The sequence below is a fragment of the Sprattus sprattus genome, assembly GCF_963457725.1.
Source record: "Sprattus sprattus genome assembly, chromosome: 16".
Lineage (NCBI taxonomy): Eukaryota > Metazoa > Chordata > Actinopteri > Clupeiformes > Clupeidae > Sprattus > Sprattus sprattus.
The window spans coordinates 7,558,073-7,583,587 of record NC_137914.1 but is presented as its reverse complement, the minus strand read 5'-3'; the positions used below and the strand labels follow the sequence as shown (position 1 = coordinate 7,583,587).

Genomic DNA, 25,515 nt, shown 5'->3' with positions numbered 1-25,515 from the left:
AACTTCATCACACTAGAGCAGTAACAGATCTAACGGACACCTTGCTTCTTAAACTTTTTGTCTTTAATATTTGCATCGCTTTTTGTCGAGATAGGATTTTGAGTCCCCAAATATTTATAATTCATTTTTTTTTTTGCGTTAGCTAGGGTCACTGGTCAGAAAATTTTAACTTTAGTTACTTAGCAAGATAAAACCCTTAGTACAAACGAGTATGTTAACGGCACAAACGGAGGTCTGCACTGTGTTTTTTTTTCTCCTTTTCTTCAGGAACTGTAGTCAAACTCTCCATCATGTATCAGACCGTCTAACTAAACTGGGTGAAGTAGGACGACCTTGTTTTCTCGCCGGTTGCCACATTGACTCGTAGTGTCGGATTTGTACTGTCTCGCGCCTAACTCAGAATGAACATGCTCAGTAGTTGAACTATGCTAACCTAATGCTCTGGATTCGAAAGAAACTCAGTTTCCCATCTTGGGGTTCTTTAAATCAGTTCAGGGCTAGACTCAGATTTTGTTTAAACCTGATTTCTGGGGATGGTGGTGCCAAACCAATTGGTTTAATAATTTACCTCTGGAAAGGTAGGGAAGTGACATTAGAAGTAGTGTTTTTGTTAGGTGTTTAAGCCAAAGTTAAAGAAGACCAACACCACCTTTCTGGCTCTTTGCCGACATACTAAAGCTGGACGTTTATGTTAATTTGGAAAGCGTGCAGTCTTTACAAGAAAACAAAAACATGGTGTATACACCATCTTGACAGTGCCAGCCAAAACATCCTTATAACTGTGCACAGGTATAAACCGATGTTAAGACACTTTCATTATCCGCAAAATGGATACACAAAAAAGGACAAGGCTGGTGATGTTTAAAACTATCCTCTGTATAAGACTGACACATTGAAACACATTTCACAACTTTGACCAAAGACAAACTTCATTTTATTGTATCCAATTCGAACATAAGCTTAAAACAAAAACAAAATCACATTTCCATTATGTTTCTCATGGTCACCGTTCATACCACTTGGCTATAACAAACATTACACGCAGTCATTTCAAATAAAAACGTAGAAAAAGACAAACAGATCGCCTTGCTTCATCCTGCACGGATGGATCGTCGCTCAAAACCCATCATACTCTTTCCAGCGCTTCCAACATAATGATGCTGTTTCCTCTGATTACCTGTTGGGTGAAAGCGATTGTAAATAATCAATAACAGTATGAGCATGTAAACTTGAGAATGTAGTCTAAACTGAAAACAGCAGAAAAAGATTTAAAAGGAATATCACCAGTGTTGTGCACCACAGTAAAAATTTTGAGTATTGCAACAACACTTATGTTTATACACCTGTACACGCATCCTTAAATAGAGAGATTCTCCTTAGAGATCAATGAACAATGCTACACCATTAGTGCAACATACATGATTTAGTTTTCTTAGCCGTTGAAACCCACACAGTCCAAAACCCACCCATCTAACCCCAGGAACACGCTTATAGCAGACTTCACATTTGTATGGGCCAATAACTGATACGTACCACCATGCCGATGTTGTTCTGTTGTCCCCCTGGTGCCATTTCCAAAGTGTCATCCACCACCAAGTTCATGAACGGGTCAAATCCACGCAAGATTCCCTGGACATGGCGCCCGCCATTAAGCTTTACTAGAAAATGAAGAAACATGTGCAAAGTTATTAATGCCCAGACTATAAAAGGACATTTCACCTTGCATGTAAGGGAATCATGGCAGGCAAGCTGCCAAGGCATCTCGAAATGAGATTGAAAGTGAGGGGGAATCTAACAATGTGGCAAATGAGTGATATGGTGAAAAAAGGTGAAAAGGAGTTCTGTAATTCAAGGGAAGTACCTCCACTACTCAATGTAACGAAGTGGATCAAGCTAAAGAAACGATTTAGTTACATCCATGCACAACAAGCGAATCTTATTCCATATATTTATTTTTTTACAATGTTCTTTCCAACAACTCATCTTACTAACATAATGTAAACAGTATCCTTTACTCACGTGAAAGCTTCTTATCCATGAACCTAAAAAGATTTTTTAAAAGGGGGGGAAGGAAAGCAAAGTTAGTTTCAGCATTTGCGCCACATAGAAAGTGACCAAGACAATCAGCATTCAATTTAATCTGCGGACTAAATTCGAAGAATCTCTTTGGACTTCACATTATAGCGTTATTGTTTTTTAGCTCATCATAAGGATTTGCTGTATGACTTAATGCCACTAGCATATTTCCATTCAGAAGGCCTTGTTATTTTGTATGCGGTAAACAAGAGACTGGTAAAACACATGAATTAGCAGGCTAGCAAATTAGCATTCTATGGCTTTTGCCAAAACCGGTAAGCTAAAATTCTCGCAACAACAAAAAAACTATTTCACAGCTAAAACTGAAATAATTGCATGTGGTCAATATGTTTACTGAACAAAGGGGGACTTACTTTTTCAACTCTGGTGGATGTGCTTTACTCATTGTCACGCTGTTCTTACTACCTCAAAACGCTCTCAAATCGTAATCCCACGCCAGTCGCAGTTTCCGGAACACCGTCCTGCTCTCATCCAAAGAGCGGGTAGGTTTATTTCTTTGCTCTTATTCATGACGCCGCCTGCAGTGCTGGAGTGGAATTTCTACTACAACACCTTGCACCTCGCTTTAAGGCGCTTGGATCTATAATATATCTCCTCTTCATGAGACATGCAGGATAACTTATGTGATCAGAATTTACTTCTACACCCTGTTCTAATTGGAAGTACTTATCTAAACCACTGTAATCCTATTTACCAAATGAGCAGGACAAGCCATCTGGACAAACAGCAAAACACCACACGGCATACTGGTATACTATATTTCATGACAGTTCTATTGACAGTCCATCGTTTTGGTTGGACATAAGCAAGACAATATGGTTTCAGATGGTGTTGTGGCAGTCTCACTGGATCTCATGATTTATTTAAGTTGATGAATGTATACTGAAAAAGACAAAGCAGATATTTGACGGACAGTGATGGACATTTACATACAAGTGTTTTCAGTTCTGAGACTGAATATCCCTGAATCTAACAAACTAATTTTGGTTTTAACAATTGTGGGAAAAAACATCAGCAAAATATAACTGTGTGATTAAGAAGTCAAAAGACTCAAAAGGGTAATATTTAAAGAATAACTTAATTTTGAAATCGCAGGCGAAATTTTCTTAACAAATGAATGTCAGGGCTGAATTCCGTCAAGTGAAACGGTGCACGAAATGACAAATACTTACCAATGGACGAAAAATACTTTCATCTCAAACAAACTGATGGACTTTTTTTTAGGAGTTACCATAGTTATACTTTCAATGCCACCACCAAAACCTCTATATTATCCTTGAATAAACTCTTCACACAGCAGTGTGATGCCTTATGATGTTAAATATGATGTTCACTAATAAGGAACCTTGCACACTGAAAATATAATTCTAAAGGAAACACAGATCCAAAATACCAAAAGCTTGAGATATTTCATTTTAATGTTCTACCATTTGGCTTTTATCTATTACCATCTTTTTGTACAAAACAAGAATCACAGTGTCCATTACACTTGATGCATAACATCAACCCCATCTCTCATCGATACAATAAGCACAGTTTGGTTCAATGTAAGGCTCAGGTGAAGGACTTCTTTAAAAATATTTAGACCCTATAGAAAATGTAAACTGAACGAGGCAACGCAAATCAAAGCAATTTATTTTATTCTAGCAAACCTGGAAAAAAAAAACACTGCCAACCCTTTCTGTTGCTGGTGATAACTATACTTTAGAACCATCATATAAACTCATCAATATATCACTTCACCATTCTCATGTATTCCATCACCATGAGTTAAAGTATAACGCCCAGGAACAACACTGACGGGTAGGAGAGAGATGGCTTCACAAAAACCCTTAATAAACTTAGTCAGTCATCACCGTCACATCCTTCACCATTATCATCACTAGGAAGATGTATCTGGCAGTGCTGCAAAAAGCTGTTCAGTGAGAAAAAGGCTTCCCTGCATGGCACACAATGGTATAATAGCTCAGGCATAGTGGCTCTACCTTCAATGGGGGTCATTCCTTCATTGCAAACACTGCAATTATTGATGATTTCTGCTGGCTGATGAACCTCCTCGTGCTTGCAGAGGGCAGCTGGAGAGCTGAAAATCTCAAGACAGGATGGGCACGGGAACTCTCCATCTTCCTCTGGGTTCTCTCTCTTTCTCCTTTGTTTCTTTGTGTCTACTTTTCCTGCTTTTGATGTGGAGCTGCATTTAGTCTTTTTGGTTTTTCTGGCGGGATTCTTTTCAGCTGCCTTTGTTTCCTTGGTGAGCTTTGATGGCTTCACTACTTTAGCAACCTTTCGCATCTGGGTCTGCTGTTGAGCGCTGTGGGTGCGAAGATGTGCCCAACGCGTCAGGTGGTGGAGGAACACTTTGCCACAGATGAGGCATGGGTAAGTTTCACCTTTCTTCATCTGTCTTGTGCTTTTAGCTGATGGTCTGTGCTCCCGCCAGGGTCTCTTCTCTCGCCGGTGCACCTCTTTCCTGTGCTGATGCAGCATGGCTGTCTGGGAGAACACCCTATCACAGGAGCGACATGGGAACAGCTTGCCCTTCTTTTGGCTAACATCGCTTTTCTTTACTGAGTCTGAGGCATTTTTACATTCTGAATATGGCATTTTCTCCAAAGTTTTACCGTTCATTTTCCCTGCAGATTTTTGTGAACGTTTAGTTGAAACCTTTGACCACTGGCTTGGATGCCAGAAACGCTGATGGTTAGCCAGGCCTGCGGCCGAGCGAAAAACCCTTGGACAAAACAGGCACACTCCCGGCCTGGGGGGAGATGGGGGAAGAGAAGCATATGAGGGTGTTGGTGTAGGGACAGGAGTGAAAGATGATAGCACAGTGGAGGGTTTGAGAGCCTTGGGACTAAGCGGAGCAGGCTGACATCCACCTGCCTGCTGGTGGTAAAGTAACTCCTGTTTGTGGCTGAAAGCACGACCACAGGGAGCACACGCATAGGGGCTGTTGTCATGGTGATGGCGGAGTTGGTAGAGGTGGGACTGCTCCTGCAGACCCTTAGGGTCTGACAGCTCCGTAGAGCACGCGGAACAAGGGGCGCCACGTTGGGCTTTCCCATGGCACAGCTGGCACACTGAGGAAGAGCTGGGGCACTTGTGCAACTGAAGAGTAGAGGGTAGAGCAAACTCCTGGCCACATGCTTTGCAGCGATGAGGCTTCCGCAGGGCATGCAGTTTCTGTTGGTGGCGAGCAAGTCCTGACAAATCTGGGAAGTCCTGATGACACTCTTCACACGTGGATAAACCTGACTGCAGAGACTTTGGATTGTGACCATCCTGCTTTTGCTCAGCTTGAGCCATCAGTTCAGCCAGCTTGGAAAAAGCATCCCCTGCCTGCCTGTTCCTCACAAAGTCCTCTGAATCTTTGTCTGCATCCCAGTTGTGAGAAGCCACATCCATCCTTGATCAACAAACTGCATCTGGTGATTACAACAAGGACAAAGTTGCTGCAAGAAAAATAACATCGTTTCTGTTTAAAAGGTGACAGCTTTAACAGTCATTCACTATAGGCTTCCTGAGATTCAAAGGAAGGATCTATGAATATTCCTCTGCTTTATATGCATAATTTCAGGTAATTTGTTGCGTTTGTTTGTTTAATGAATCCGTGAGAAATATAACCAACCGCATTAGAAACACACAAATAAAAATGCACAGAAATTATACCACGCTATGGACACATTTTTTTAATTTTCTTCGTAACTAGTGTTGAGGCCTTTTATACAACGCTAACGCATCATTATGCGAGGAGCTCTGGAGATACCAATGGTTAAGACCACCTCAATTGTATTTTGAACGCTAGGTATTTTAACTATGAGTAGAGAGGGAAACAAGTGTGATGAATCCAATTGACATACGAAAGTGCCCAAACTACGCTCGCAGTTTGTGCAAGGGACGCTGAAACGACTGTGCACGCAGTTTTGTTTTGGAGCCTTGAGCCAAATCATGTGTTTGAAAAGGCTAGTGTGAATGTTAATTTTCAACATAATATTAGCCTACTTGTAGCAACAAGTAGCTAACAAGATAACATTAGCCAGCTAGCTAGCTTTAAAGCTAACCTGCAAACTACAAACATGAGGAGCGTACAACTCACCAGTGGAGGAAAACACTTCGGAAGCAGAGGTGCACAAATCTCAAACAGAACCATGAAACATCACTGCATATCGGTATTGGGCACACAGCGGCTGAAACCAACTCAGAACTAGCAGTTTTGAATGGTTTAGTATGTGTACTGCATGTGCTACTTTGGTTTCAGTTTCAAGAGGATGATCCGCACGCATGTGTATCTACACGGCAAGTTCCAGCAGCCACACAAGGAACTACATTAACCAGAATGCCTGTTGGCTGCTCGAATATTTTAAAGAAGTATGTTGTACCGTAAAACAAATGCTTCGTTAACAATGATGTAATTCTGGAAGCATCCCTCCAGGTCAAGGTCTTTTCTAATATTCTCTGGGATTATCTGCACTGTTCATCTATCACGTTTGAAGGAAAGGCTACTAATAAAACAACGCACTTTTTAATAAACGTAACAGAGGCACAAAGGTTTTTATTGATTATCTTACTGATTGACAACAGTAACACCCAGACAATTCACAAAACCTTAAAGAAAAGAAAAAATAGCTAAAATGCATTATTTCTAACCAAGGGAGCATTAAGATAATGATAAATACATTACCACAGGAATTTGCTTTTTATATTTTGGACATATTGAACACCATTTGTTGTAAAACTGGGCCTACAGACAAATTATATGAAAGACACAAATTATTGCCACATCGGCTATCTTTTCAAACACCATGAGTACTATTAACTGACTACTAAAGTGACCAAACATGCATATTTTTTCTAGGCCTATAAATATTCTTAAAATAACTGCCACTTGTTCTTGACAATGACTGCAGAAAACAAAACAGAAGGGATTCAGGCCTTCACTGCGTGCCTCCACTCAAAGGTGCAATCTTCATGAAACTTGTCAGGGTGAAATCAGATCCCTAGGGATGTAAGAGATCCTGAACTGGCAATCTTCTTAAACCTGTTGGCTGCTGCAATAGCTATGTAGTTTTTCTGTGGAAGAAAACATACAGACATTATGGTTTCATCAAAAATATTAATGTAATTTATTCTTCTTCCAGTGTATGTGTATAACAGCGCAAGACCTTCCACATCCTTCTGGCCATGTATTTCTTCAGCAAAACTTGCGACTTCAGTACAATGTTGCTGCACTTTGCTTTCTCTGAAATGTTGTTGAGCCATGGGTGTTTGAGACACGAGGCAGCACTGAATCGCCCGCTGCACACAATTAACCCAAAGAGTTGCATGCATTAAATACACATAACAATATGATTGCCTTATGCAAAAGATGCACTTTTTTCATTTTACTGAACAAATACATATAACACCAAAATATGGCCACAACATTCTTCAGCAAAACAGTCACCTTCTCTCTTTGATGAGTAGGTTGGATATGAAGTCTTTTGCTTCTGCGGAAATGTGCTCAAACGCATCCTCATCAAAGTACCAGTTCGCCATGACCACATTGTTAAGGGTCTGTGTGTCATCATCACCCAGGAAAGGGGACAGACCACTGACACTATTGAGGGAGAGAGGTTCAGTAAAGGTTACAGACCACTGACACTATTGAGGGAGAGAGGTTCAGTAAAGGTTACAGACCACTGACACTATTGAGGGAGAGAGGTTCAGTAAAGGTTACAGACCACTGACACTATTGAGGGAGAGAGGTTCAGTAAAGGTTACAGACCACTGACACTATTGAGGGAGAGAGGTTCAGTAAAGGTTACAGACCACTGACACTATTGAGGGAGAGAGGTTCAGTAAAGGTTACAGACCACTGACACTATTGAGGGAAAGAGGTTCAGTAAAGGTTACAGACCACTGACACTATTGAGGGAGAGAGGTTCAGTAAAGGTTACAGACCACTGGCAATATTGAGGGAGAGAGGTTCAGTAAAGGTTACAGACCACTGACACTATTGAGGGAAAGAGGTTCAGTAAAGGTTACAGACCACTGACACTATTGAGGGAGAGAGGTTCAGTAAAGGTTACAGACCACTGGCAATATTGAGGGAGAGAGGTTCAGTAAAGGTTACAGACCACTGACACTATTGAGGGAGGGAGGTTCAGTAAAGGTTACAGACCACTGGCAATATTGAGGGAGAGAGGTTCAGTAAAGGTTACCAGGATGGTAAATATGTTGCCACAGGGAAGGTTTATCAGAGAATTTTTCGATATCAGATTATTATGTGAGCGAGATGGGGGATCTAGCGGAAGAAACTCTTTCATATCATATTTCTCTTCCTGAAATTATCTAATTTTGTTGGCTTGTTTGTTATACTTTACCATATAGGGTGTAACACATATCAATGCCATATTGTCTTGGTGAATGTGTACATAGTACACGTCCCTATCATGTAACACTCCAAGAGCAGGACTATGCAAAACATCTTTAGTTTAAATTATATGTTTGAAACAGGTTGAGAGAATTACACTGTGTATACTGTATATACACTGCATTAATGGGATCCTAACATATTGTGAAGAGTAGAAATAAAATAGATTAATTGTGGTCAAATATGCCACTTGATCTGGCATATCCCAATGATGGGACTCACAGCATGTAGGTGATAACCCCTAGAGTCCACATATCTGTTGGAAAGGAGACGAAATCAAAGTTCACAACCTCTGGGGCCAGAAATTCCGGTGTCCCAAATGATACACGAAGCTTCTCCCGAGGCTTGTACCTAGTGCAAAAGGTGAAGAAGCAAAGGAGAAAACAGCCTGTCATCTCAACCGCCATGGAGCAGTTAACCTCTGATACAACTTCAAATGACCCAGTGCAATGTATTCTGAAGAATCAGGTGACGTGATGATGCTTAAGGGAGAAAAAGGGTTGAAATAAACTTGATCTAGTGTTCCTTCTTAGTCATTGTTTTTTTTGTTTGTTCCAGAGGCATGTGGAGGTTGGGGAATGTGTAGAGTCATTCATGCACTACCAGTTAGCAAGTGATATGGAGTGTTTAAGGCCATGAGAAAGAGGACACGCCTTTCTTTGGACGCTGGCCCCATACAAGAATGCTTGTGCTAAATAAGCCTTATTTCCCTCTCTCTCTCTGTCATATTTAAGGGGATATTTTGCAGGTGTTTGTGTTTTCTTAAAGCAGCGGTAAGGAGTATTTGGCTTGGAGCTCCCCCTAGCGGCTAAATCTAGAGAAACCTGTTGACATTTGCTTTCCAACTTGTATCCAAATGTGTCTATCAGCTCTTGCTCACTGGCAAAAGCTGTTCCGATAGTGCCTTGCCTTACCCGATCCTAGTCGCGCATGCTCATACACAAAGGACCAGGCGGCTGCAGTAATCGTACAGAGCGCAGTCATTTCCCAAACAGACCCCTGATGGCAATGGCGGAGAGGCCATTCTCCATATTTAATTGTAGTGGCAAAGCTGTTATTTTAAGGTACGTATAATTGTGACATAATGTTACTTTAAGGTATGTTTTTATAATAGCTTTTATAATGTCATCCAAATAATTTTTTTAGATTTATAAAATGTGTTTCTATGCCTGCCAGCACAAGTTAACTAAGACATGAGAAGGAGATAGTACATACCTCCTGGCCAGCCCAAAGTCAATAATCTTTACTTGATGACCCGTGCGATTTACACAAAGGATATTCTCTGGCTGTAAGCATCAGAAAGGATGCCATCCGTTTAGACAATGACTCAAAGCATTGAAAAAATACTAGTTATAAGGCAATGTAATACAAGTATAAAACACATCTCACCTTGAGGTCAAGGTGGAGAACATACATATGATGCATGTATTGGACACCTTCACAGATTTGTCTCACAAACACCATTGCATCCACCTCAGTCAGCGGTGAACTCTCATCCACAATCCTCTCAAACAATTCCCCACCCTCAACACTGAGAGATAAACCCAAAAAAATGATATGACATATTATAACATGATAGTAAGAGGAGGCTAGCCATGACCATTTCCAGTGATAGAGAAAATACCTACTCACAGTTCAACTATGAGGATGACCTGGTTTTTAACCTCAAAAGCTGCATACAACTGTAGGATGTTAGCATGACTAAGCTGGTTCATCACTTGCATCTCATTCATAGCCATTTCCTGTAAAATGAACAGGACACAATTAAACAAGTCATCTTGACAGAACTTGGCAGAACTCATTTGACATTAGTTCAGTTTGCCTATGTTCAAGTGTAAAACAATTCAAATATAAAGCAGCTTTCCCAGCCCCTCATCCAAATGACTGTATGCTACTGTATATAAATATAACTGCCACAACTGGCAATACACTTTCACAGCAGTGTATTTAGTGTAAGGTTAAGGCACCTTTTCTTTGACAGTTCGTGTGCTGATGATCTTGGCGGCTAGCTTCAGGCCAGTAGCATTTTCTGTACATTTATGCACTTTGCCAAATCGTCCACTGTAACGGCACAATGCATTTTTTGCAATTAACGTAAACATCTTCACATGATTATGTTGCTGCTAATAACAAAGCCACAACTAATATGGCAAATAGCAAAGTCACACAATACACGCAATAACAGTAACTTTCCTTTCCAATGAAATAAATCCTCTTATTTTGAGTTCTAGACACATTTTAGTACAGGTTATGCAAACTGAGAGATGCTACACAATTATCCTGAAGAGTTGAAAGAGATTTTCAATACAGTCTGTGGGCAGTGTGGGTACTGGCTGTTGGAACGTACCCATTATTTGAAGTGCATGTTTCCAGAAAATGGTGTCTGGAGTTTAGCTGCTATGCTTCTTCTACACCAGTCATCATAAGGTAGGGGAAAGGATTGACCACTCACTGCCAAAATGCACATTGTCTGTCTGAGGTAGTGTTTTTCCTTTCTGCAAAAAGCCCTGAACACACTGTATGTAGGATTGCCTACTTTTAGCACAAGGCGTGTGCTCACCCATATCCAAACCCAACCACTTAAGCACAGAGTGCTTTTGGTTGACATTTACTCAAGATGTAGTATCATCTTGTTACGTTATGCTGTTTATTGCTGGAGTGTTATGCTGAATGATAACTGTTTCAATGGATAGAAATATGTTCCCAAGAGCACCATTGCAAGCTTATTCATGCAAGTTTTCAAGTGTATACATTCCTCTGATTTAAACCACTTAAAAACAATGACAGCGAGGTCACTACGTTTCCAGCTTTGTGGTCCACTGTGCTCTCTTGGTAGGCCATTCTGAATTGTTTGCATAGAGCAGTTATAAGGCAAGGGGCAATGTGTGGCAAATAAGTGGATATTTAGAAAAGGTAGTGTTAAACGTACCCGCCCAGGACTTCTTTGGCGTGGACAGTGAAGTACTCAAATGGAGGACTGGGTTTCAAAGCAACAAACCGGTGAGAGAAGGGGGCAGGCTGAGGAGGAATATCATCTTCATGGCAAAGGGGAGACAAAATGTTTGTTATTGAATGGCCTACTAGTAGTACTTATTAAGTAGTCTGTAATGTACTGATAATTGTTATTTACCAGGCCCTTCCAAATTAAAACTGGCCTTTAATGACCACAGACATAACATCACGCCTGTGATGATATTTATACTTAAAATACATTCCATGTCTGTCCAGTGGATGAACAGGTGCTGGTAAAGGGCAGGGGGGGGTATAGGTAATAAAAGGAAAAAGGATTATAGTGCTCCAGATACTTCACATCAGGTCAAACCAAACTGACATTGCCTGACTGTCACTCCACATCAATCAACATTGTAACCATGCACACAAGCCATCCACAGCCAGCTTCTGACTAACACACACCACTGCAGTCAGCATTACTTAGCTTACTCAGATAAACACTTACCTATGACTTTCAGTGCTGTTTTGGGGGGTGATTGAGTTCTTGTTGCGGTGGTCTTTTCGTCAACAGCTGGACTCACTCTGATCTGTATGCCACTGGCTGGTACTTTAGCTGCAGGAGTGGAGACAGCTCCTGCAGCTGTTGCTGTAGAAATAGTCTTCAGCAGCAGTGGCAGCTTATTGGGCACAGGGTCAGCTTTTGGTGGCAAACTCTGTAATCTACAATCAGTGCAACTCTCAAAATGCAATCTAAAAAGACAAACACGTCTAACACTTTAAATTAAAGTGTTGCATCTTTTGAAACAAATTGATGATTTTAATCTGCTGGCTGCCCCCCAAATAACAGCCTGTACATTCATGAGAATCGGCATGGGTCCTTGTATGGAAATGTTCAAACCTCTGCAAGGATTCAGGACAGCTTTGTACATGTCTGAGGGACGACACATCTATTGTTAATGACGGAACAGCCAGTTGTGTTTCCTTGGGAGGAGCCAGACTCAACGGAGACACTGTCGCTTTTTCTGTCAGCATAACCAAGACAATGAAATAATGATGGTTTACCATACACACCTCATCCAACATGCTGTACTCACAAAACAGCATGAACAAAGGTCAACGAGTCATACAAGGACAGAGATAAAAAAGAATTTACACAATATGCAGATGTGATATTTTACCTGTCCCTTTTGGGAAAGCTTTAGGAGATGACTTGACAAGGATTGTGGGTTGGGCAGGGCTAACTTTGATCTGTTTGCCCACGCTGGTGCCTTCATTAGCTGGAGCTGCAACAAGTTTCTCTGTGCATGGGTCTCTCATCTTCATCGGTTGGGGTGGGAATTTAGCAGCTGGCTCTGGTGCTGGCTTTGAACTTTGCAGTCTGCTGTGAAACACAAAAGTAAATGAACTTACTGTCCCAAATATTCTTGACCAAGTCATGCCTTGTGAATTGTCTTAAACCAAACAATTGAAACCGATAAGGTCTGTTCAGCTCAACTGAGCCCCACATAAAAAGGCCAACACAAGATGGCCAACACGCGTAGGATGCAGGAAATGGGACTTAACAATGCAGCCTTGTGGTATTAAAATGCTCTTATATTTGACGAAGTAATCAATACATCCTGTGTTGGCAAGTAGTTGACATAAATCATTTCCATATATGACTGGTCGTCATATGCCCTATGCATTTTGGTTTCTTGGGCATACTGAAGGGTTGTTCTGTCAATGGATTATTTTCTCTGAATGGTGTTATTCAACATGCATAGACCACAGGCATAAGGACCACCACCACCGCCTTTTTCTTTGCATGAATATACTGAGCAAGCGACTGAGGTAGGTACATAGATAGTAAAACACTAGCTAGTTGTCTACTCACAATGGGGCAGCCCATGGTCTTTACACAGGAGTAGTGAAGCCACTACATAATTGCATAATGTTTTGCCGTTGTGTTTTGTTTTGTTTTTTTGTAAGGAGCCAAAGAGGGATCCTGAGTATGTGCCACACTGTAGACTTGCTTGCACTCGCTTACACAGAAGCCTATTGCTGTTAATTCATTCACATGAGTGCAGAATCTATTTGCTTGTTGTCTGCTGGCTGTGATGCGTGCAGTCTTCATTTTAATGGAAGACAAAGGAGGCAAATAAACTGTCGTTCTTCACTAGAACCAGTTGGCTTGGTGGGTCTCTACCCTTAGGCAACAGGTTGGATTTGTTTTTAAGAACTGTAGCTGACCCAAAAAGCTGCAGATGAATCCAGACGTAATCTGACTGCTTGTAAACGAGACACCTGATGTTTAATGATTCATCAATTTCATGTTGATGTTTCATTTTCATCCCCTACATCCTACAAAGATTAACCCTCAAACACAATGCCAGTTAGATATGCATACTGAAGAGTGCCTGACCCCTGGCCCAGATCAGTCTTTGCTGCAGTAGTCTCTGTCCCAGCCCCCACACCACCCGTCTGTGGCTGCCGTGGTGGATCCTTAGTGGCCAGGCCAGGTTTTGATTCAGAGCTGCAACAAACAGGATGGTAAATCAAATACTAAACATACATTTATATTCAAACTGATAGCAAACTGTGATAGTTTAAAAAAAGTTTGCTTTATGTGCCTTGTGTGAGTGAATCACTGACCTGGCTGGAGACACTGAAGCGCTCTTCTGTTTGGCACCAGGGCAGTCTATGGGTCGTGAAGAACTGGTCACTGTTGTCTTTAATACAGATGTTGATGTGACTGGTCTTCCTTCTGAAATTGCATTCTTTGACATTAGGCTGGTCTGCAGACTTGAGGAGGAGGGCCCAATTTGCTTCAAAGAGACAACTGTTACAACACTTCTGTCTGGTGACTGATGTCCTCTCTCCTGTTTTGTCTTGGGCACAGCAGCCATTTTTGCTTCCTTATGACCACTTGTGTCTGCAAGAAGGACAGCAAGGTTCTTCATCACCCTCATTATCATTCTTCACCTGCTATGTAATGTTGGCTTTAGTTATGTTTATTGCATTCCAGTAGGTTTCCACTGAGGTTTCAATAGTTAAAAACAGACAACTTTGGTATATCTTAAAAAGTACCTGGACTGTTAGAATCAATATCCCTAAGAGGGCCAGTCAAGACACTCTGTTCATGTCTGTTGGCATCAAGCTGCACATAAACTTCATCCTGAAATAAATTACCAGCAAGAGAATCATTATATCATTAGTCACTTTTGGCAGTTGCATGCTCATAAATAAATATCTGTTCACACACAACAACCACATATGATCACTGCTCTCCACTCACCGCCAACATCCTCATTGGAAGTGACTTTCTCCTTTGTTGGAGCCCCACAGGTAAGGACAATTTTTCAGTAATAGTCTGCAAGCCCCTCTCTTCCATGCCTTCAATTTGACATGAATGAAAAATGGTATATATTTACAGATAACTGCAAGTGTAATAATGATTATGAGACAATATTGCATAATATCAAAAGTTGTTATATGTTGTGTCATTTCTGAAGATTTATATTGTAGTCTTCTGGATTTCAGAGGTACCACATTTTTATGTGGTGAATGTCTAAAATGAAGATATTCCCCACAAGACATCCAAGCCAGAATCAGTTGGTTTGTACATCCAGGTCTATAACAGAATTATCCTCCAAGGCAGAATACATTTAACCGTTCATGGTTTGCAAATCCAGATCCTTGACATTCATTACATGAAAAAGTGTTTAAATATTCAATACAAACTGAACTTGTGTTCATAAAGACAACATGACATTCCATCAATTCCAGCATCACAAAATCACATTTATACAGAAAGGCGTAATAATATAAATGTGAAAAATGTATCTGGCAATCTGACAGGCAATGGTGCAAAGTATAACATGTATTACAAAATCTACCCTAATTCAATATCCTGGTCATGCTCACCTCGCATTAGACTCTCCAAGGTCCTTTGAATCTCCAGAACATTCTTTTGGAGTGAGTCTAAGACTCTAGCTTGAGTAGAGAGCATGCTGGCCATGGCTTCTTGCTGGTTTTTGTGTTTGCTGCATGTGCTGCACATAGCACAGGGCCCGCTCGGCTGAGACAACGGCTCTTTGGGTTTACCCTCCATATTATTCACCCAAATCTTCAGGTTACCTGAGTCAGCTGGCTGGGTGGCTGTACACCGCCCTGAGCCCATTGCTCCTGCAGTTGCACTCCGCCATGGATATGCAGGAGCAGCGGGCTGCTTTTTCTCCATCGAGACGGTTTAAGCCTGTTGCAGGGTTGATTTTCCACTTGTATATTAAAGTTGGATCAGTATAAAGTAGTTTTAAATGATGCTAGAAGCCAGCACTTAAGTTTAACATGAAATCTCATGGAAATAAATGAAGTCTTGCCATCCAAAAACAACCATTAAATGTTTGGATTCCATACCGGATACTGGTGGACAGCCAGAGGAAGAGATCAAAAACATTTTCATAGCAAAGGCCTGGGCACAGGTGCAAAACAGGCAAAGTAGAGTATGAACTGCATATGTGGTCCTCTCTGCACTGGACAGGAACAGTCAAGCTTAGATTCCACCTTTATCTGCCAGTGCAGTGACCAATGTACCAGAAATAGGCAACCCTAAAAGGGGGGTGGGGGGGAACTGGCAAGGGTCTTGAATAGTAGCTGATAACAAAAGTATGTGAAGCAGGCAGTGGAAGCGTCTAACAGGATGTGTCCTTTTTCCAATGTAAAACATTCACAACCACACACAATTAAAAATTAATTATGACCTGTAAAGCATGTTTTTTCATACTGTAATTGATTCAGTGAGATGCCCCTCATTTATCCTTCCTTAAAGTAACGCTATGCAACAATTTGACACTTTTTTGAGGTATGGTTTTATAGGCAACTAGTTTTGGTACCATCTTCAAATTTATTTTGATGGCATATGGCCATGTGAAGGGCAGATAAAACACCCGTCTTCCCCACTAGCCATCCAGGATATGCCCTATGTAGTTCTGTGTACCGCGCTGGAACACCCTGCTAAAAGGGAAGAAAAGCCTTCACACGTAGTAGTAACTTCTATCAGTGTCACCTGGGTTGTTGGTGGTGTTTGCATGCCCTTTACGTAGTTAGCTTGCTAGTTTTGGATCAGAACTTCATATAACTGCTTTAAAAAGCCCTCCTAGTGTTTCTATCAAAGCACTATGAGGTTGAAAGGCTACACCCTGTCCGTTCTGATTAACTGTGCATTATTATGGTACAGATGTTGTATGCACAACACAAAATAACTTACAGGTTCTTGTCCTGTAGTGATGGCCATGTAAATTCTCACGTCAGTGTGCTTCCTTTTTGTATTTGTTTGCTGGTTACGTTTTATGTGCTATGAACACCTGTTCAGTTCCCTTTAAGATCATGTTTAATAAATTAGCATCTGATGTCTTTTACATAATGCTATTTCCCAAGTCTATATTACCCTTACTTCATTACCTTCTGGATGACATGAGAACAGGTTCTAAAGTCTTCATTGTATTGAAACTAAATATTTAACGAAAGACTTTGCCTTCACAATTTCCTTACATCAGGTTTACATGTCATTAGCGTCCCGTCCACAGCCACATTAAACATTTCAGGTTCAAAACGGCTCTACTCCCAGAACCATTTGGTCTTCAACAACATCCAGTTGTGATGTCAAAGTCGATTTTAGAAGATGTTTTTTTTTATTCTCCATAAAAGACAGACAAAAAGGAAGTTGTACAAGATATGTGTCTCATGACTGAAGGATACAAGTTGAAGCTTGTAATGTAATACAGCAGTATGACACTGACAAAGGCTGTTAAATGAAGGTATCAAACAAAGAAAGTAAAAGTAAAAGTACATGGTGTATATATACACAAAATGAATTAAAAACAAAGCGTAAACAAAAAGCGCACAATAGTTAAGAACAAGTCACAGTGCTGGCTAATTTACATGCGGAACCGGTCAGAAAAGGCAGGAGACTGTGGAATAGTCAGTGGAAGCTCACTTTTCTTCACCTCCACTTGCTTGTAATGCCTGACTGGTTGTGCCTTGTGAACCTGACAAACAGAAACCAAAAAGGGAATTAAATAAATTGTATTATATAAATGAACATATTTCAGGACTAAGACAGTCACTCATTCATGTTACTTTGAATGCTTTAACATGTGGTCACTCAAGAAATGGACCAACTTCCACAGCCACAAGGAGTTCTCGCAATAAAAATTAATTTTGTTTTGATAAAGATTAACACTTCTGGACTTAAACTCTGAAGGCATGGTGGGTGTTATTGAACACTTTAGTTTGCCTTCTGTTTAAGCACACGTTATGCATTCGCTTATATGTCAGGGTCCTCCAAAGGCATAACTGAAGACTAACAATGTACAGAAGCCACTGGAATAAATGTCAATCATCCTTCAGATAGAAGTCATGATTGAAGGGCTAGAAATATTCATATTCAACAAAACCAGACTGCACTTTGAAGGACTCAGTCAGGCATCTCACCATTTCTTGCCGTAGGCGGGCCATCTCCTCACGCTGCTGCTCCTCCTGCTCCTGAAGACGGTCCTGCTCCTGAAGAGCTCTGTGGGTCTCCCTCTCACTCTTCTCTTGCTCAAAGTCCTGGCGCTCCTTGGCTCGCCGCTCAGTGTACAGGTGAAATTCCTCAGTGACTGCAGAATTAGTGGAATTACCTTGAGAAAGTGGCAATAGTTGAAGAGAGGAAAGAGTGCAATGAAGCAGGGAGGGAGGTGGTGGTGGTGGTGTTAAGATCAACACTGACTGTGAAATACCCTGGGGTCCATCACATGTAGGGCTGCAACTAACAACTACTTAAGCAATGATCAAGCTTTCTGACCAGGACGTGTCCTGGGAAATATAACTGATTGGTATTTTGTATCTTATCGTTACAGACAAAAAGTTAATTCACAACTGCTGATTTATTATGAATATATGGAATTTAAAAGTTTCATGCATTCATTTTCTTATTGGGGCAACTACCACAACCATTTTTTATCATTTGGACTCCTCTCTTACACAGTCCGATTCATACTCATTCATATTCATACTAGATTTTGTAAGCATTTGGGGTTTCTCACATCAGACTTATCATTGCAGCCCTAAATGCGAGTGTGTGTGTGTGTGTGTGTGTGTGTGTGTGTGTGCGCGCGTGTGTGCATGGGAGGGGGGGGGGGTGCGCTTTGCTAGCAGGAGCTACTTACCCAAAATGCTCCTATTCTCCTTCTTGGGGACAAATGGTTCCTTATGTGTAACCGTGTTGGGTCTGGCCTTGAAGGTGGCCGCCTCAGCCTGCTGTTTCAGCTCTTCCTTCATCTGCCATAAAGTCGGTAGTAAGAAGAGGCCTGAGCAAATCATCCTTAGACAGACGACAAGTGGAAACTATGGAACAAGCTATTCATACATTATGGCACCTCACCATTCTCTCCCAACGGTCACTCTTGATTGCTCCCCGTTCATCAATCTGCAGCCTGAAGGGCTCCAGTTTAGTGGGCTCCACTACCTTCTTCTCTGGGAGGCTGATCTCATTGAAGTCTGGGAGTGGCGTGGCTTTGAACTCATGAGTCTGACAATACAGTTGAGGTCAAAGGTTACTAAAGGACCGCAAAAAAAAAAAAACTTCTGAAAAGTTCAAACATACACTATTACACTGTTACATTACCTCCCCCTTTCGAAGTTCTTCCAGTTTTTTCTCCTTAATTATCCTCCTTTCCCGCTCTCGCTCCTCAAAGGAAAAGGGGCACGTCTCCACAACACTTCTTGCAAGAAGCTTGGGATGGAAAGGTACCGAGTGTGGAACAGGGACAGCCTTGATGGGGGCCGGTTTAACCTAAGGCGGAAGAATAAATCCATTTTAGTGACTGAGGGAGATGCCTTGAGTGCAAACTGCAAAACATCAGTGGAAACCAGGCGAGCCCCACCTCTTCAATCTTGCGCTCCACACGGACACGGTTTTTCAGAGCGAAAGCTGGTGATTCTGGTACGGTTGGAGGTGCCACCCGCTTGTCTGGGACGCCCTGGAAATGAGGTATAGGACATATTACAGAAGCAGAAACATAACCGGCATGTTCCATTTAGGATCTCAAAAAACATGGAAAACAGCTCCTGCAGATGACCACACAGTTTATACTTCATTTAGAATTTAAAAGCTAGCAGCTTCGAGTGCAGCTCTCTATTAGGATGCACAGGCACTTTAGGCAAGACTGAATGAACACAAGATTGGCTCACTGGGACACATGATACATACCACCACCTCGTCCATGATTCTTGCCGGCAGAGGTTTGGAGTGAAAGGTGTAGTCTTCTTCTTCCTTTGGCTTTTTGCTGGCCTGCCTCTCCTGCAGGCGTTTGTCAATCGCCAGGTGGAAGCACTCAGGTTGGGTGGACTCTTTTGCTGATGGTTTCTTGGGCACAATTGCTGCCTCCAGTATTTTCCGGTTCAGCTCAAGGGCTTTGAACTTGAACCTTAAAGAAACGGCGCACACGAAAGTAAGGATATTTACCACATAATATATACAAGTTAGTCCTTCAGAAGGACCTCGGACACGCTTCCATGTTCCCGAGAGATCAATGGGAAAGATCAAACATTCAATGAGGCTGCATGACTGATGAACATACTTCTGAATCTTTTCCAGCTCTTCAGCCTCAATCTCAGCAGTGCTCTTCACCACCTGTGGACGACCCCTCTGGCGAGTCATCAGCTGAGGGGTCATTGGGTTCGTAACCTTTGGCCGCTCGGTCTTCACTGGTGATGGGCCTGGGAGACAGAAAGGTATTTATGGTCAAAAGTAAGTCTTCATAGCAAGATCGTCACCCTGAGGGTGTAGTGTAATACAAAATAACAAACAGAAGGCTTTAATGTCAGTCCAATAGATTACCTCTCTCTTGACTTTGGCGACTACGTAAATGATAGCGCGTTGGTGTGCGTCTCTGGTACTGTTCAATCCTCTGAGCCATGGGCACGTAGGCAGCGGTTTCCTCATGCTTTCGTTTCCCACGAGACAGGTTGAATGGCTTTGGAATAGTGGTCCCCTTCGTTGCCTTTACCTAGAATAAGGGCAGGCGAATGATATGGGTAATCAAATCATCTCTAAAGCAAAAAAAAAATAACTAAAAATCATAGCACCAATTTACATTAAATAGGTACAGAACAATAATAAGAAAAGTTATATTTACAGGGGAAGCTTGGTGCTTGCGGAGCTGGGAAGCAAAGTCCACCTCTGCGTAGGCAGGAACAGCAGCTGTGGCAGTGCGTTTGGGTCGTGCATCTGAGCGGAAGCTGAACTCTTTTGGTACTGTCGTCAAAAGAACTTGCTTCGGCTTTGGCGGCTGACCTATTGAAACCAGAAACGTTGTTTTTAGACAGACACACTTCAGCCCTTTTCCGCCGGCACAGTACAGGCCAGGTTTGTTAACAGTTGTACATCCACAAAATAGAGTCGTCACTACTACCTGGGGAGACACCGGCTCAATATATTTTTATGAATGCTACGCATCTCTGGAGTATATTTCTGCATGGAAGCAACTTGGATCTGGTAGCAAGGAATGGTGGCAGAGGAATCAATATAAATGGAGAAATCCCAAATATTAGTCATGCAGCAGTCACTTTTAGAGAGAGACGGGGTCATTTAGTGGAAGAGAGAGAAACAAAAAGATCAAGTAGCCCACTGTAGTTTTAAAACATCAACTGCTCAAAAAGTATCACATACATGCGGTTCATAATATTTGCATCCTGTTGTGTAAAACTAACTTTTTTGGTAATCTGCAGTTTCAAGGCCATATGTGAACTCCTCGCCTTCACTTAGTCATACTTGCGGAAAGCAGGCATTCATTTTAACGCTTTAAATATTTAAAATTAAATTTCGAAAATGGCGGCATATATTTTGACAGGACTAATAATTAAACACTTCTGTTTGACATCTATCTGGTCAAAAACTTTTTAGGAAGGGGAGATGTGGCGCAAGTGGCAGCATCCCCGAGCACTAATGGGTGTGAACGCCCAAGGGGACCCAGGTTCGTGCAGTCAATATGTACATGACTCCACAGTAGGCGCAAGTCAATGTGGTTACACCCTTTGCGTGGCAGAAAGAATAAACTAAACGAATAGCAGCGTGCAGCTTGAATACCGCAAAAATTAAATTCCATGTAAACAAACTGTTACATCTCATCCGAGTAGTCACACAAATTAGTCTCCTGTTCTAGTAAAACACAGCTTCATTGAAATGGTAAAGGATAAATATTTGAGTGAGTGGGGAGGAAGGTGAAAAGTAGGGGCAATGTCCAAGACTCCCGTCACTGCTAATGAAATAAAAATATGCAATGTCTGCGCCCATCAGTCCACGAAACAAAAAGACCAAAACATTATTATTATTCAGGCTGCCCTCAAGTGTCAATGATCAAAATATATACATACATTCCGGGCAAAACTGCTGAAGGGGAAAAAAACCGAATCTCTGATCTGATCTCACCTGGGTAATAAAGCTAAACATTGAGTCGACAAAACTCTGGTACTTATTTCCACAGGGGCATATCAAAGGAGACAAATCCAATGACGCAATATAATCCACACAATTGTCTATACTATAGGAAGACTCCATCAGCGGCTAGGGACGACTCCTTCCTGGCATTCTGAGAACAACGTTAGCATGTTTTCTTTAAATAAAGGTTGTGGTACGTACACATAGGATGGTGGGTGCTTTAAAAACTGGGTACCCTATTTTGAATAATATCCAAGCAGACGTCATAGATCAGAACCACAACAAGTTTAACGATGATGCAAACATCGTAGTGTAGATGGGAGAAACTGCCAGGATAACCACCATCACTGCAATGTTCCACCGTTCTTTGAATTTAATAGCCAGGTAGAAGCCTCTCCCCAGTGAAAGTGATTTTTTTTAAATCAGCACCTTAAAGTCTCCAAGACTATGAGAAGCAGGATACTCAGTCTGTCTGATGAAACAAAGACGTAACTGTCTGGTCTCAATTTTAAGCATCATGTCTGGAAACAACCATGCAACGTTCCATCACATGCCCAATACCATGGCAACAGTGAGGCATGATTGTGACAGCTGTAGCGAACATATCAAGTACGACAAATAACTAGTCTGCATTTTATCTAGCTCCACCCCCATCATACCCATTTGGTGCACGCTGTGCCCCAACAGAAACATAGCCAAAATCAGTACAGGTACTCAGCTATGGTAGGCTAGGCAAAACTCAAAGTGGAGAAATCAGACAATACCTGTGACAATCATTTTCAAAGCACACCATACTCATCACTGGAAAAGGGCCTTCCCATTGAATCATTCTGACATTCAGTGTAAGCGAAAAGACATAGTACTCACTGCCGGCCAGGGCTGCCTTGTAGCTGGCTTCGTTCCTTCGTCGATGTTCAGCAACCTCACTTTGGAGAGCTTCAATACGCTCCATCTCTTGTTGCTCGGTGCTCCTTGATCTAATGTGGAAATGTTCAAAGAAGCCAGGGTTCTCATATAGTTGATTTGTACTTATGTATGCCAAGTTTCTAAGGATAAGCAACGTAGGCCAAATCATCCCTTGATTAGCTATGGATAAAGGCCAAAATCCCCACATGCAAAATACGTTCCACTAAACTTGCCCTTAAAAAACTTGAGCAATGAATAAATACACAAATAAATGAATGAATAAATAACTTAAAAAGAAACTGTTTGGCTGTTGGCATCAAAAAAATATTTTTTTTTGCTCACTGGACAGTGGAAGTAGCAGCATCTTCGGAAGTCTGGATCTTAGCTGCGGAGGCTGCAGGCTTTTGACTGAGTCTGTGGCTGCTCCTCACAACTCTTTTCTGCCTCTGTGTGTGGGAAGAGCTCCTGCCAAAAGACCACCAAATTAGGTTAAAAATAAATAACGCAGTACCAAAAATGGGAGCGACACGCCCAAATCAGTCATTTGAATTTAGTTTGTGCAACAAACATCTCACCTAACCCACCACACAGTTAGCAAAAAAAAAAATGCTTAGAAAGACGGTGCATTAACCACAGGAATGCTAACAGCTAAACATGACTGCCACATTGGTGAACCACTCTGAACCTTTCCTGAACATAACACCACCAGATCATGTGCACAATAAAGAATCCCGGTATTCTTCATCAAACAGAGATTTTACCTCAACGGACGAAGGCCTTTTTTAGGTGTTGGAAAAGTTCTGCAAATCAGTATTTATAGTCCGTCATGTATCTAAAACTGAGAGCGCTGCTGACCATGAGAAAATAAAATAAATTCATCACAACAAAACTGACCTCCTCTGTTTCTTCACTGGTGGAGTTGCAGCCTTGGGCTCCACTACAGGTCGCTTGGACACCCTGTAACAAATCAGTCACATAATGCCATATATGAAATCCTGTAATAAAGGCCTATATAGCACACACACACACACACACACCCTTTTGAATGCATACTTTACCTGCGTGGCTGAGCCTTTGCTTGGGTGGGGGCATGCGCTGCTGGCTTGCTGTTACCCCATGAAAGAACAATGTTTGAAGGGGGATTGTTCTCAACTGAATCCTCTGCAACAGAAGAAATCAGCACACTTAAAAAAGGTAGCATGTGTCGCATAGCTCTCAGATAGCAATCTAAATTATGTCCTACACTAGGTCAAATGAGTGCAGTAATATACAACATTTGTGCATCCCTAGATCCTCTTCCTTTGCAGAAGTAATCAAAAGGTTTGGCCAAGATGGCTGAGGCCAAAGGCTACATGTTGCATGTACTAGTAACTAGTTTATGATTGAAAGACATCTAGGCTCTCAGTGTCTCCATCAACATTGATTGATATTTATGTTACATTCATTTAGTAGAGGCAAACAGATCTTCAAGCTTTTGAGCTATCCGATAGCCTAACCATTAATGTTAACAGATGGGATTGCTACTGAGCTACTTGTTGCTAACAACTACAGGACACTCATGCTTAATTGGGTACACTGGTATATTTAATTATCTGAAAATGGACTGACGCTCTGCAGTTTGAAAAATATGAGGGTTCCATTTCCCCACAAATGTACTAGACATTATGAATTGTGCGGCTTACAGCCCATTGTTTTGTCTTGGCGCTTTCGCTACAGACTCACTAGCGCCTCTTGAGGTACAAGTGGCATTATGAAAAGCCGATGCGGATCCAGCACGCTAACTATTTTTGGTATGTGGGCAATTTATCGAATAGGCATTTGACATTTCAATATTGATCGTTTCTTCACAATCGTTTGCTGCATCTAATTACATTTCCGAATGTTATATTATTATGTAATTATAAATAGTGATTCATGCCAAATCATCAACGAAGAAACTGTTCTGAAGTATTCCACGCCACACACTCTGGGAAGAGATAGTATTTGTATTAAGCAAAGCAGCAGGCTGGGCTTTTGAGCATTTTTTTTAAATGGGACGGGGCACACCTTTACTTGAGCTTCCCTCTTTTTCCTTGGATGGAAGAGCTGTAGACAGGTTTCCTCTGGTCCCTCCAACTGGCTTATCGGGTTTAGGGGTAACTAGCCGGTCGGCAGGCAAGTTAGAGGCTTCTAATAAAATCAAATGACGAACATTATGAAATAAGTCGCTATTGCAAAATTAAGTGTATACAAATTAATTGCATTATGTTTAACAACTCACCAAACCATTGGTCAGCGTCAGCATCATCATCCGCCTGGAGAGATTTGAAATCCATAACATGGCTAGGTGCATCAAACTCGTAAGGGTCCGCAGTCCCAGCAGGCTGCATGTCCATTTTCCAAACTAATAACGTCTCTCAGATGACGGATATCTAAGGGATTTTAAAAATAACTTAGTTCTTCGTAATCGTAATTGCCAAGGAAATGTGTACATTTCGTGTTCCTTATTGTTGCAGAAACACATTGCATCAAAGCACTCTTCGATTGTTTCGCAAACTAAACGTGTGCTTTAAGCACATTTTACCACCCGTCAACAAATGATGAACCTGGTAGCTTGAACTCAGTTACTCAAAAGGACACATGCTATTCGTCTAACTTATCCCATATAAAATGAACGTTACACGTTTACACATGTTAACGTTATATCAGA

The 25,515-nt window shown here is 41.5% G+C and overlaps 4 protein-coding genes across 4 annotated transcripts; all 4 read right to left on the bottom strand.

The window, feature by feature from the left end:
* Positions 1 to 911: 911 nt before the first annotated feature.
* On the bottom strand, positions 912 to 2,547 carry snrpg (small nuclear ribonucleoprotein polypeptide G). Its single transcript, XM_080854379.1, has 4 exons — positions 2,451 to 2,547; positions 2,020 to 2,042; positions 1,534 to 1,658; positions 912 to 1,177 (listed from the first exon to the last, which is right to left on the bottom strand). Exons 1-4 carry the CDS (start codon positions 2,480 to 2,482, stop codon positions 1,127 to 1,129), a joined length of 231 nt encoding a protein of 76 aa, XP_080710505.1. The 5' UTR covers positions 2,483 to 2,547; the 3' UTR covers positions 912 to 1,126.
* A 1,048-nt stretch (positions 2,548 to 3,595) lies between these two features.
* On the bottom strand, positions 3,596 to 6,333 carry LOC308377759 (uncharacterized protein). Its single transcript, XM_080854495.1, has 2 exons — positions 6,194 to 6,333; positions 3,596 to 5,522 (listed from the first exon to the last, which is right to left on the bottom strand). The coding sequence occupies exon 2, from the start codon at positions 5,500 to 5,502 to the stop codon at positions 3,943 to 3,945; it is 1,560 nt and encodes a 519-aa protein (XP_080710621.1). The 5' UTR covers positions 5,503 to 5,522; positions 6,194 to 6,333; the 3' UTR covers positions 3,596 to 3,942.
* A 482-nt stretch (positions 6,334 to 6,815) lies between these two features.
* mylk2 (myosin light chain kinase 2) lies at positions 6,816 to 15,680 on the bottom strand (the record flags this gene model as incomplete). Its single annotated transcript, XM_080853285.1, has 17 exons — positions 6,816 to 7,167; positions 7,260 to 7,392; positions 7,541 to 7,693; positions 8,732 to 8,860; positions 9,725 to 9,795; positions 9,899 to 10,040; positions 10,142 to 10,251; positions 10,477 to 10,570; positions 11,439 to 11,544; positions 11,967 to 12,181; positions 12,360 to 12,483; positions 12,640 to 12,842; positions 13,863 to 13,973; positions 14,093 to 14,372; positions 14,528 to 14,615; positions 14,736 to 14,833; positions 15,365 to 15,680. 17 exons carry the CDS (start codon positions 15,678 to 15,680, stop codon positions 7,087 to 7,089), a joined length of 2,454 nt encoding a protein of 817 aa, XP_080709411.1. The 3' UTR covers positions 6,816 to 7,086.
* A 1,696-nt stretch (positions 15,681 to 17,376) lies between these two features.
* On the bottom strand, positions 17,377 to 25,201 carry tpx2 (TPX2 microtubule nucleation factor; the record flags this gene model as incomplete). Its single annotated transcript, XM_080854411.1, has 17 exons — positions 17,377 to 17,487; positions 17,933 to 18,120; positions 18,649 to 18,760; positions 18,864 to 19,010; positions 19,107 to 19,274; positions 19,366 to 19,461; positions 19,692 to 19,908; positions 20,062 to 20,200; positions 20,322 to 20,490; positions 20,620 to 20,777; positions 22,788 to 22,897; positions 23,169 to 23,291; positions 23,588 to 23,626; positions 23,721 to 23,783; positions 23,885 to 23,987; positions 24,879 to 24,995; positions 25,087 to 25,201. 17 exons carry the CDS (start codon positions 25,199 to 25,201, stop codon positions 17,377 to 17,379), a joined length of 2,175 nt encoding a protein of 724 aa, XP_080710537.1.
* Between the last annotated feature and the right edge of the window lie 314 nt (positions 25,202 to 25,515).

Excerpts from the sequence above, each read along its gene's own strand:
- snrpg (XM_080854379.1), bottom strand. The coding sequence starts at position 2,482 with ATGAGTAAAGCACATCCACCAGAGTTGAAAAA. Across the intron at positions 2,043-2,450 it reads CATCCACCAGAGTTGAAAAA|GTTCATGGATAAGAAGCTTT; the intron begins GTAAGTCCCCCT and ends AAATCTTTTTAG. Across the intron at positions 1,659-2,019 it reads CATGGATAAGAAGCTTTCAC|TAAAGCTTAATGGCGGGCGC; the intron begins GTGAGTAAAGGA and ends TTCATTTTCTAG.
- LOC308377759 (XM_080854495.1), bottom strand. The coding sequence starts at position 5,502 with ATGGATGTGGCTTCTCACAACTGGGATGCAGACAAAGATTCAGAGGAC.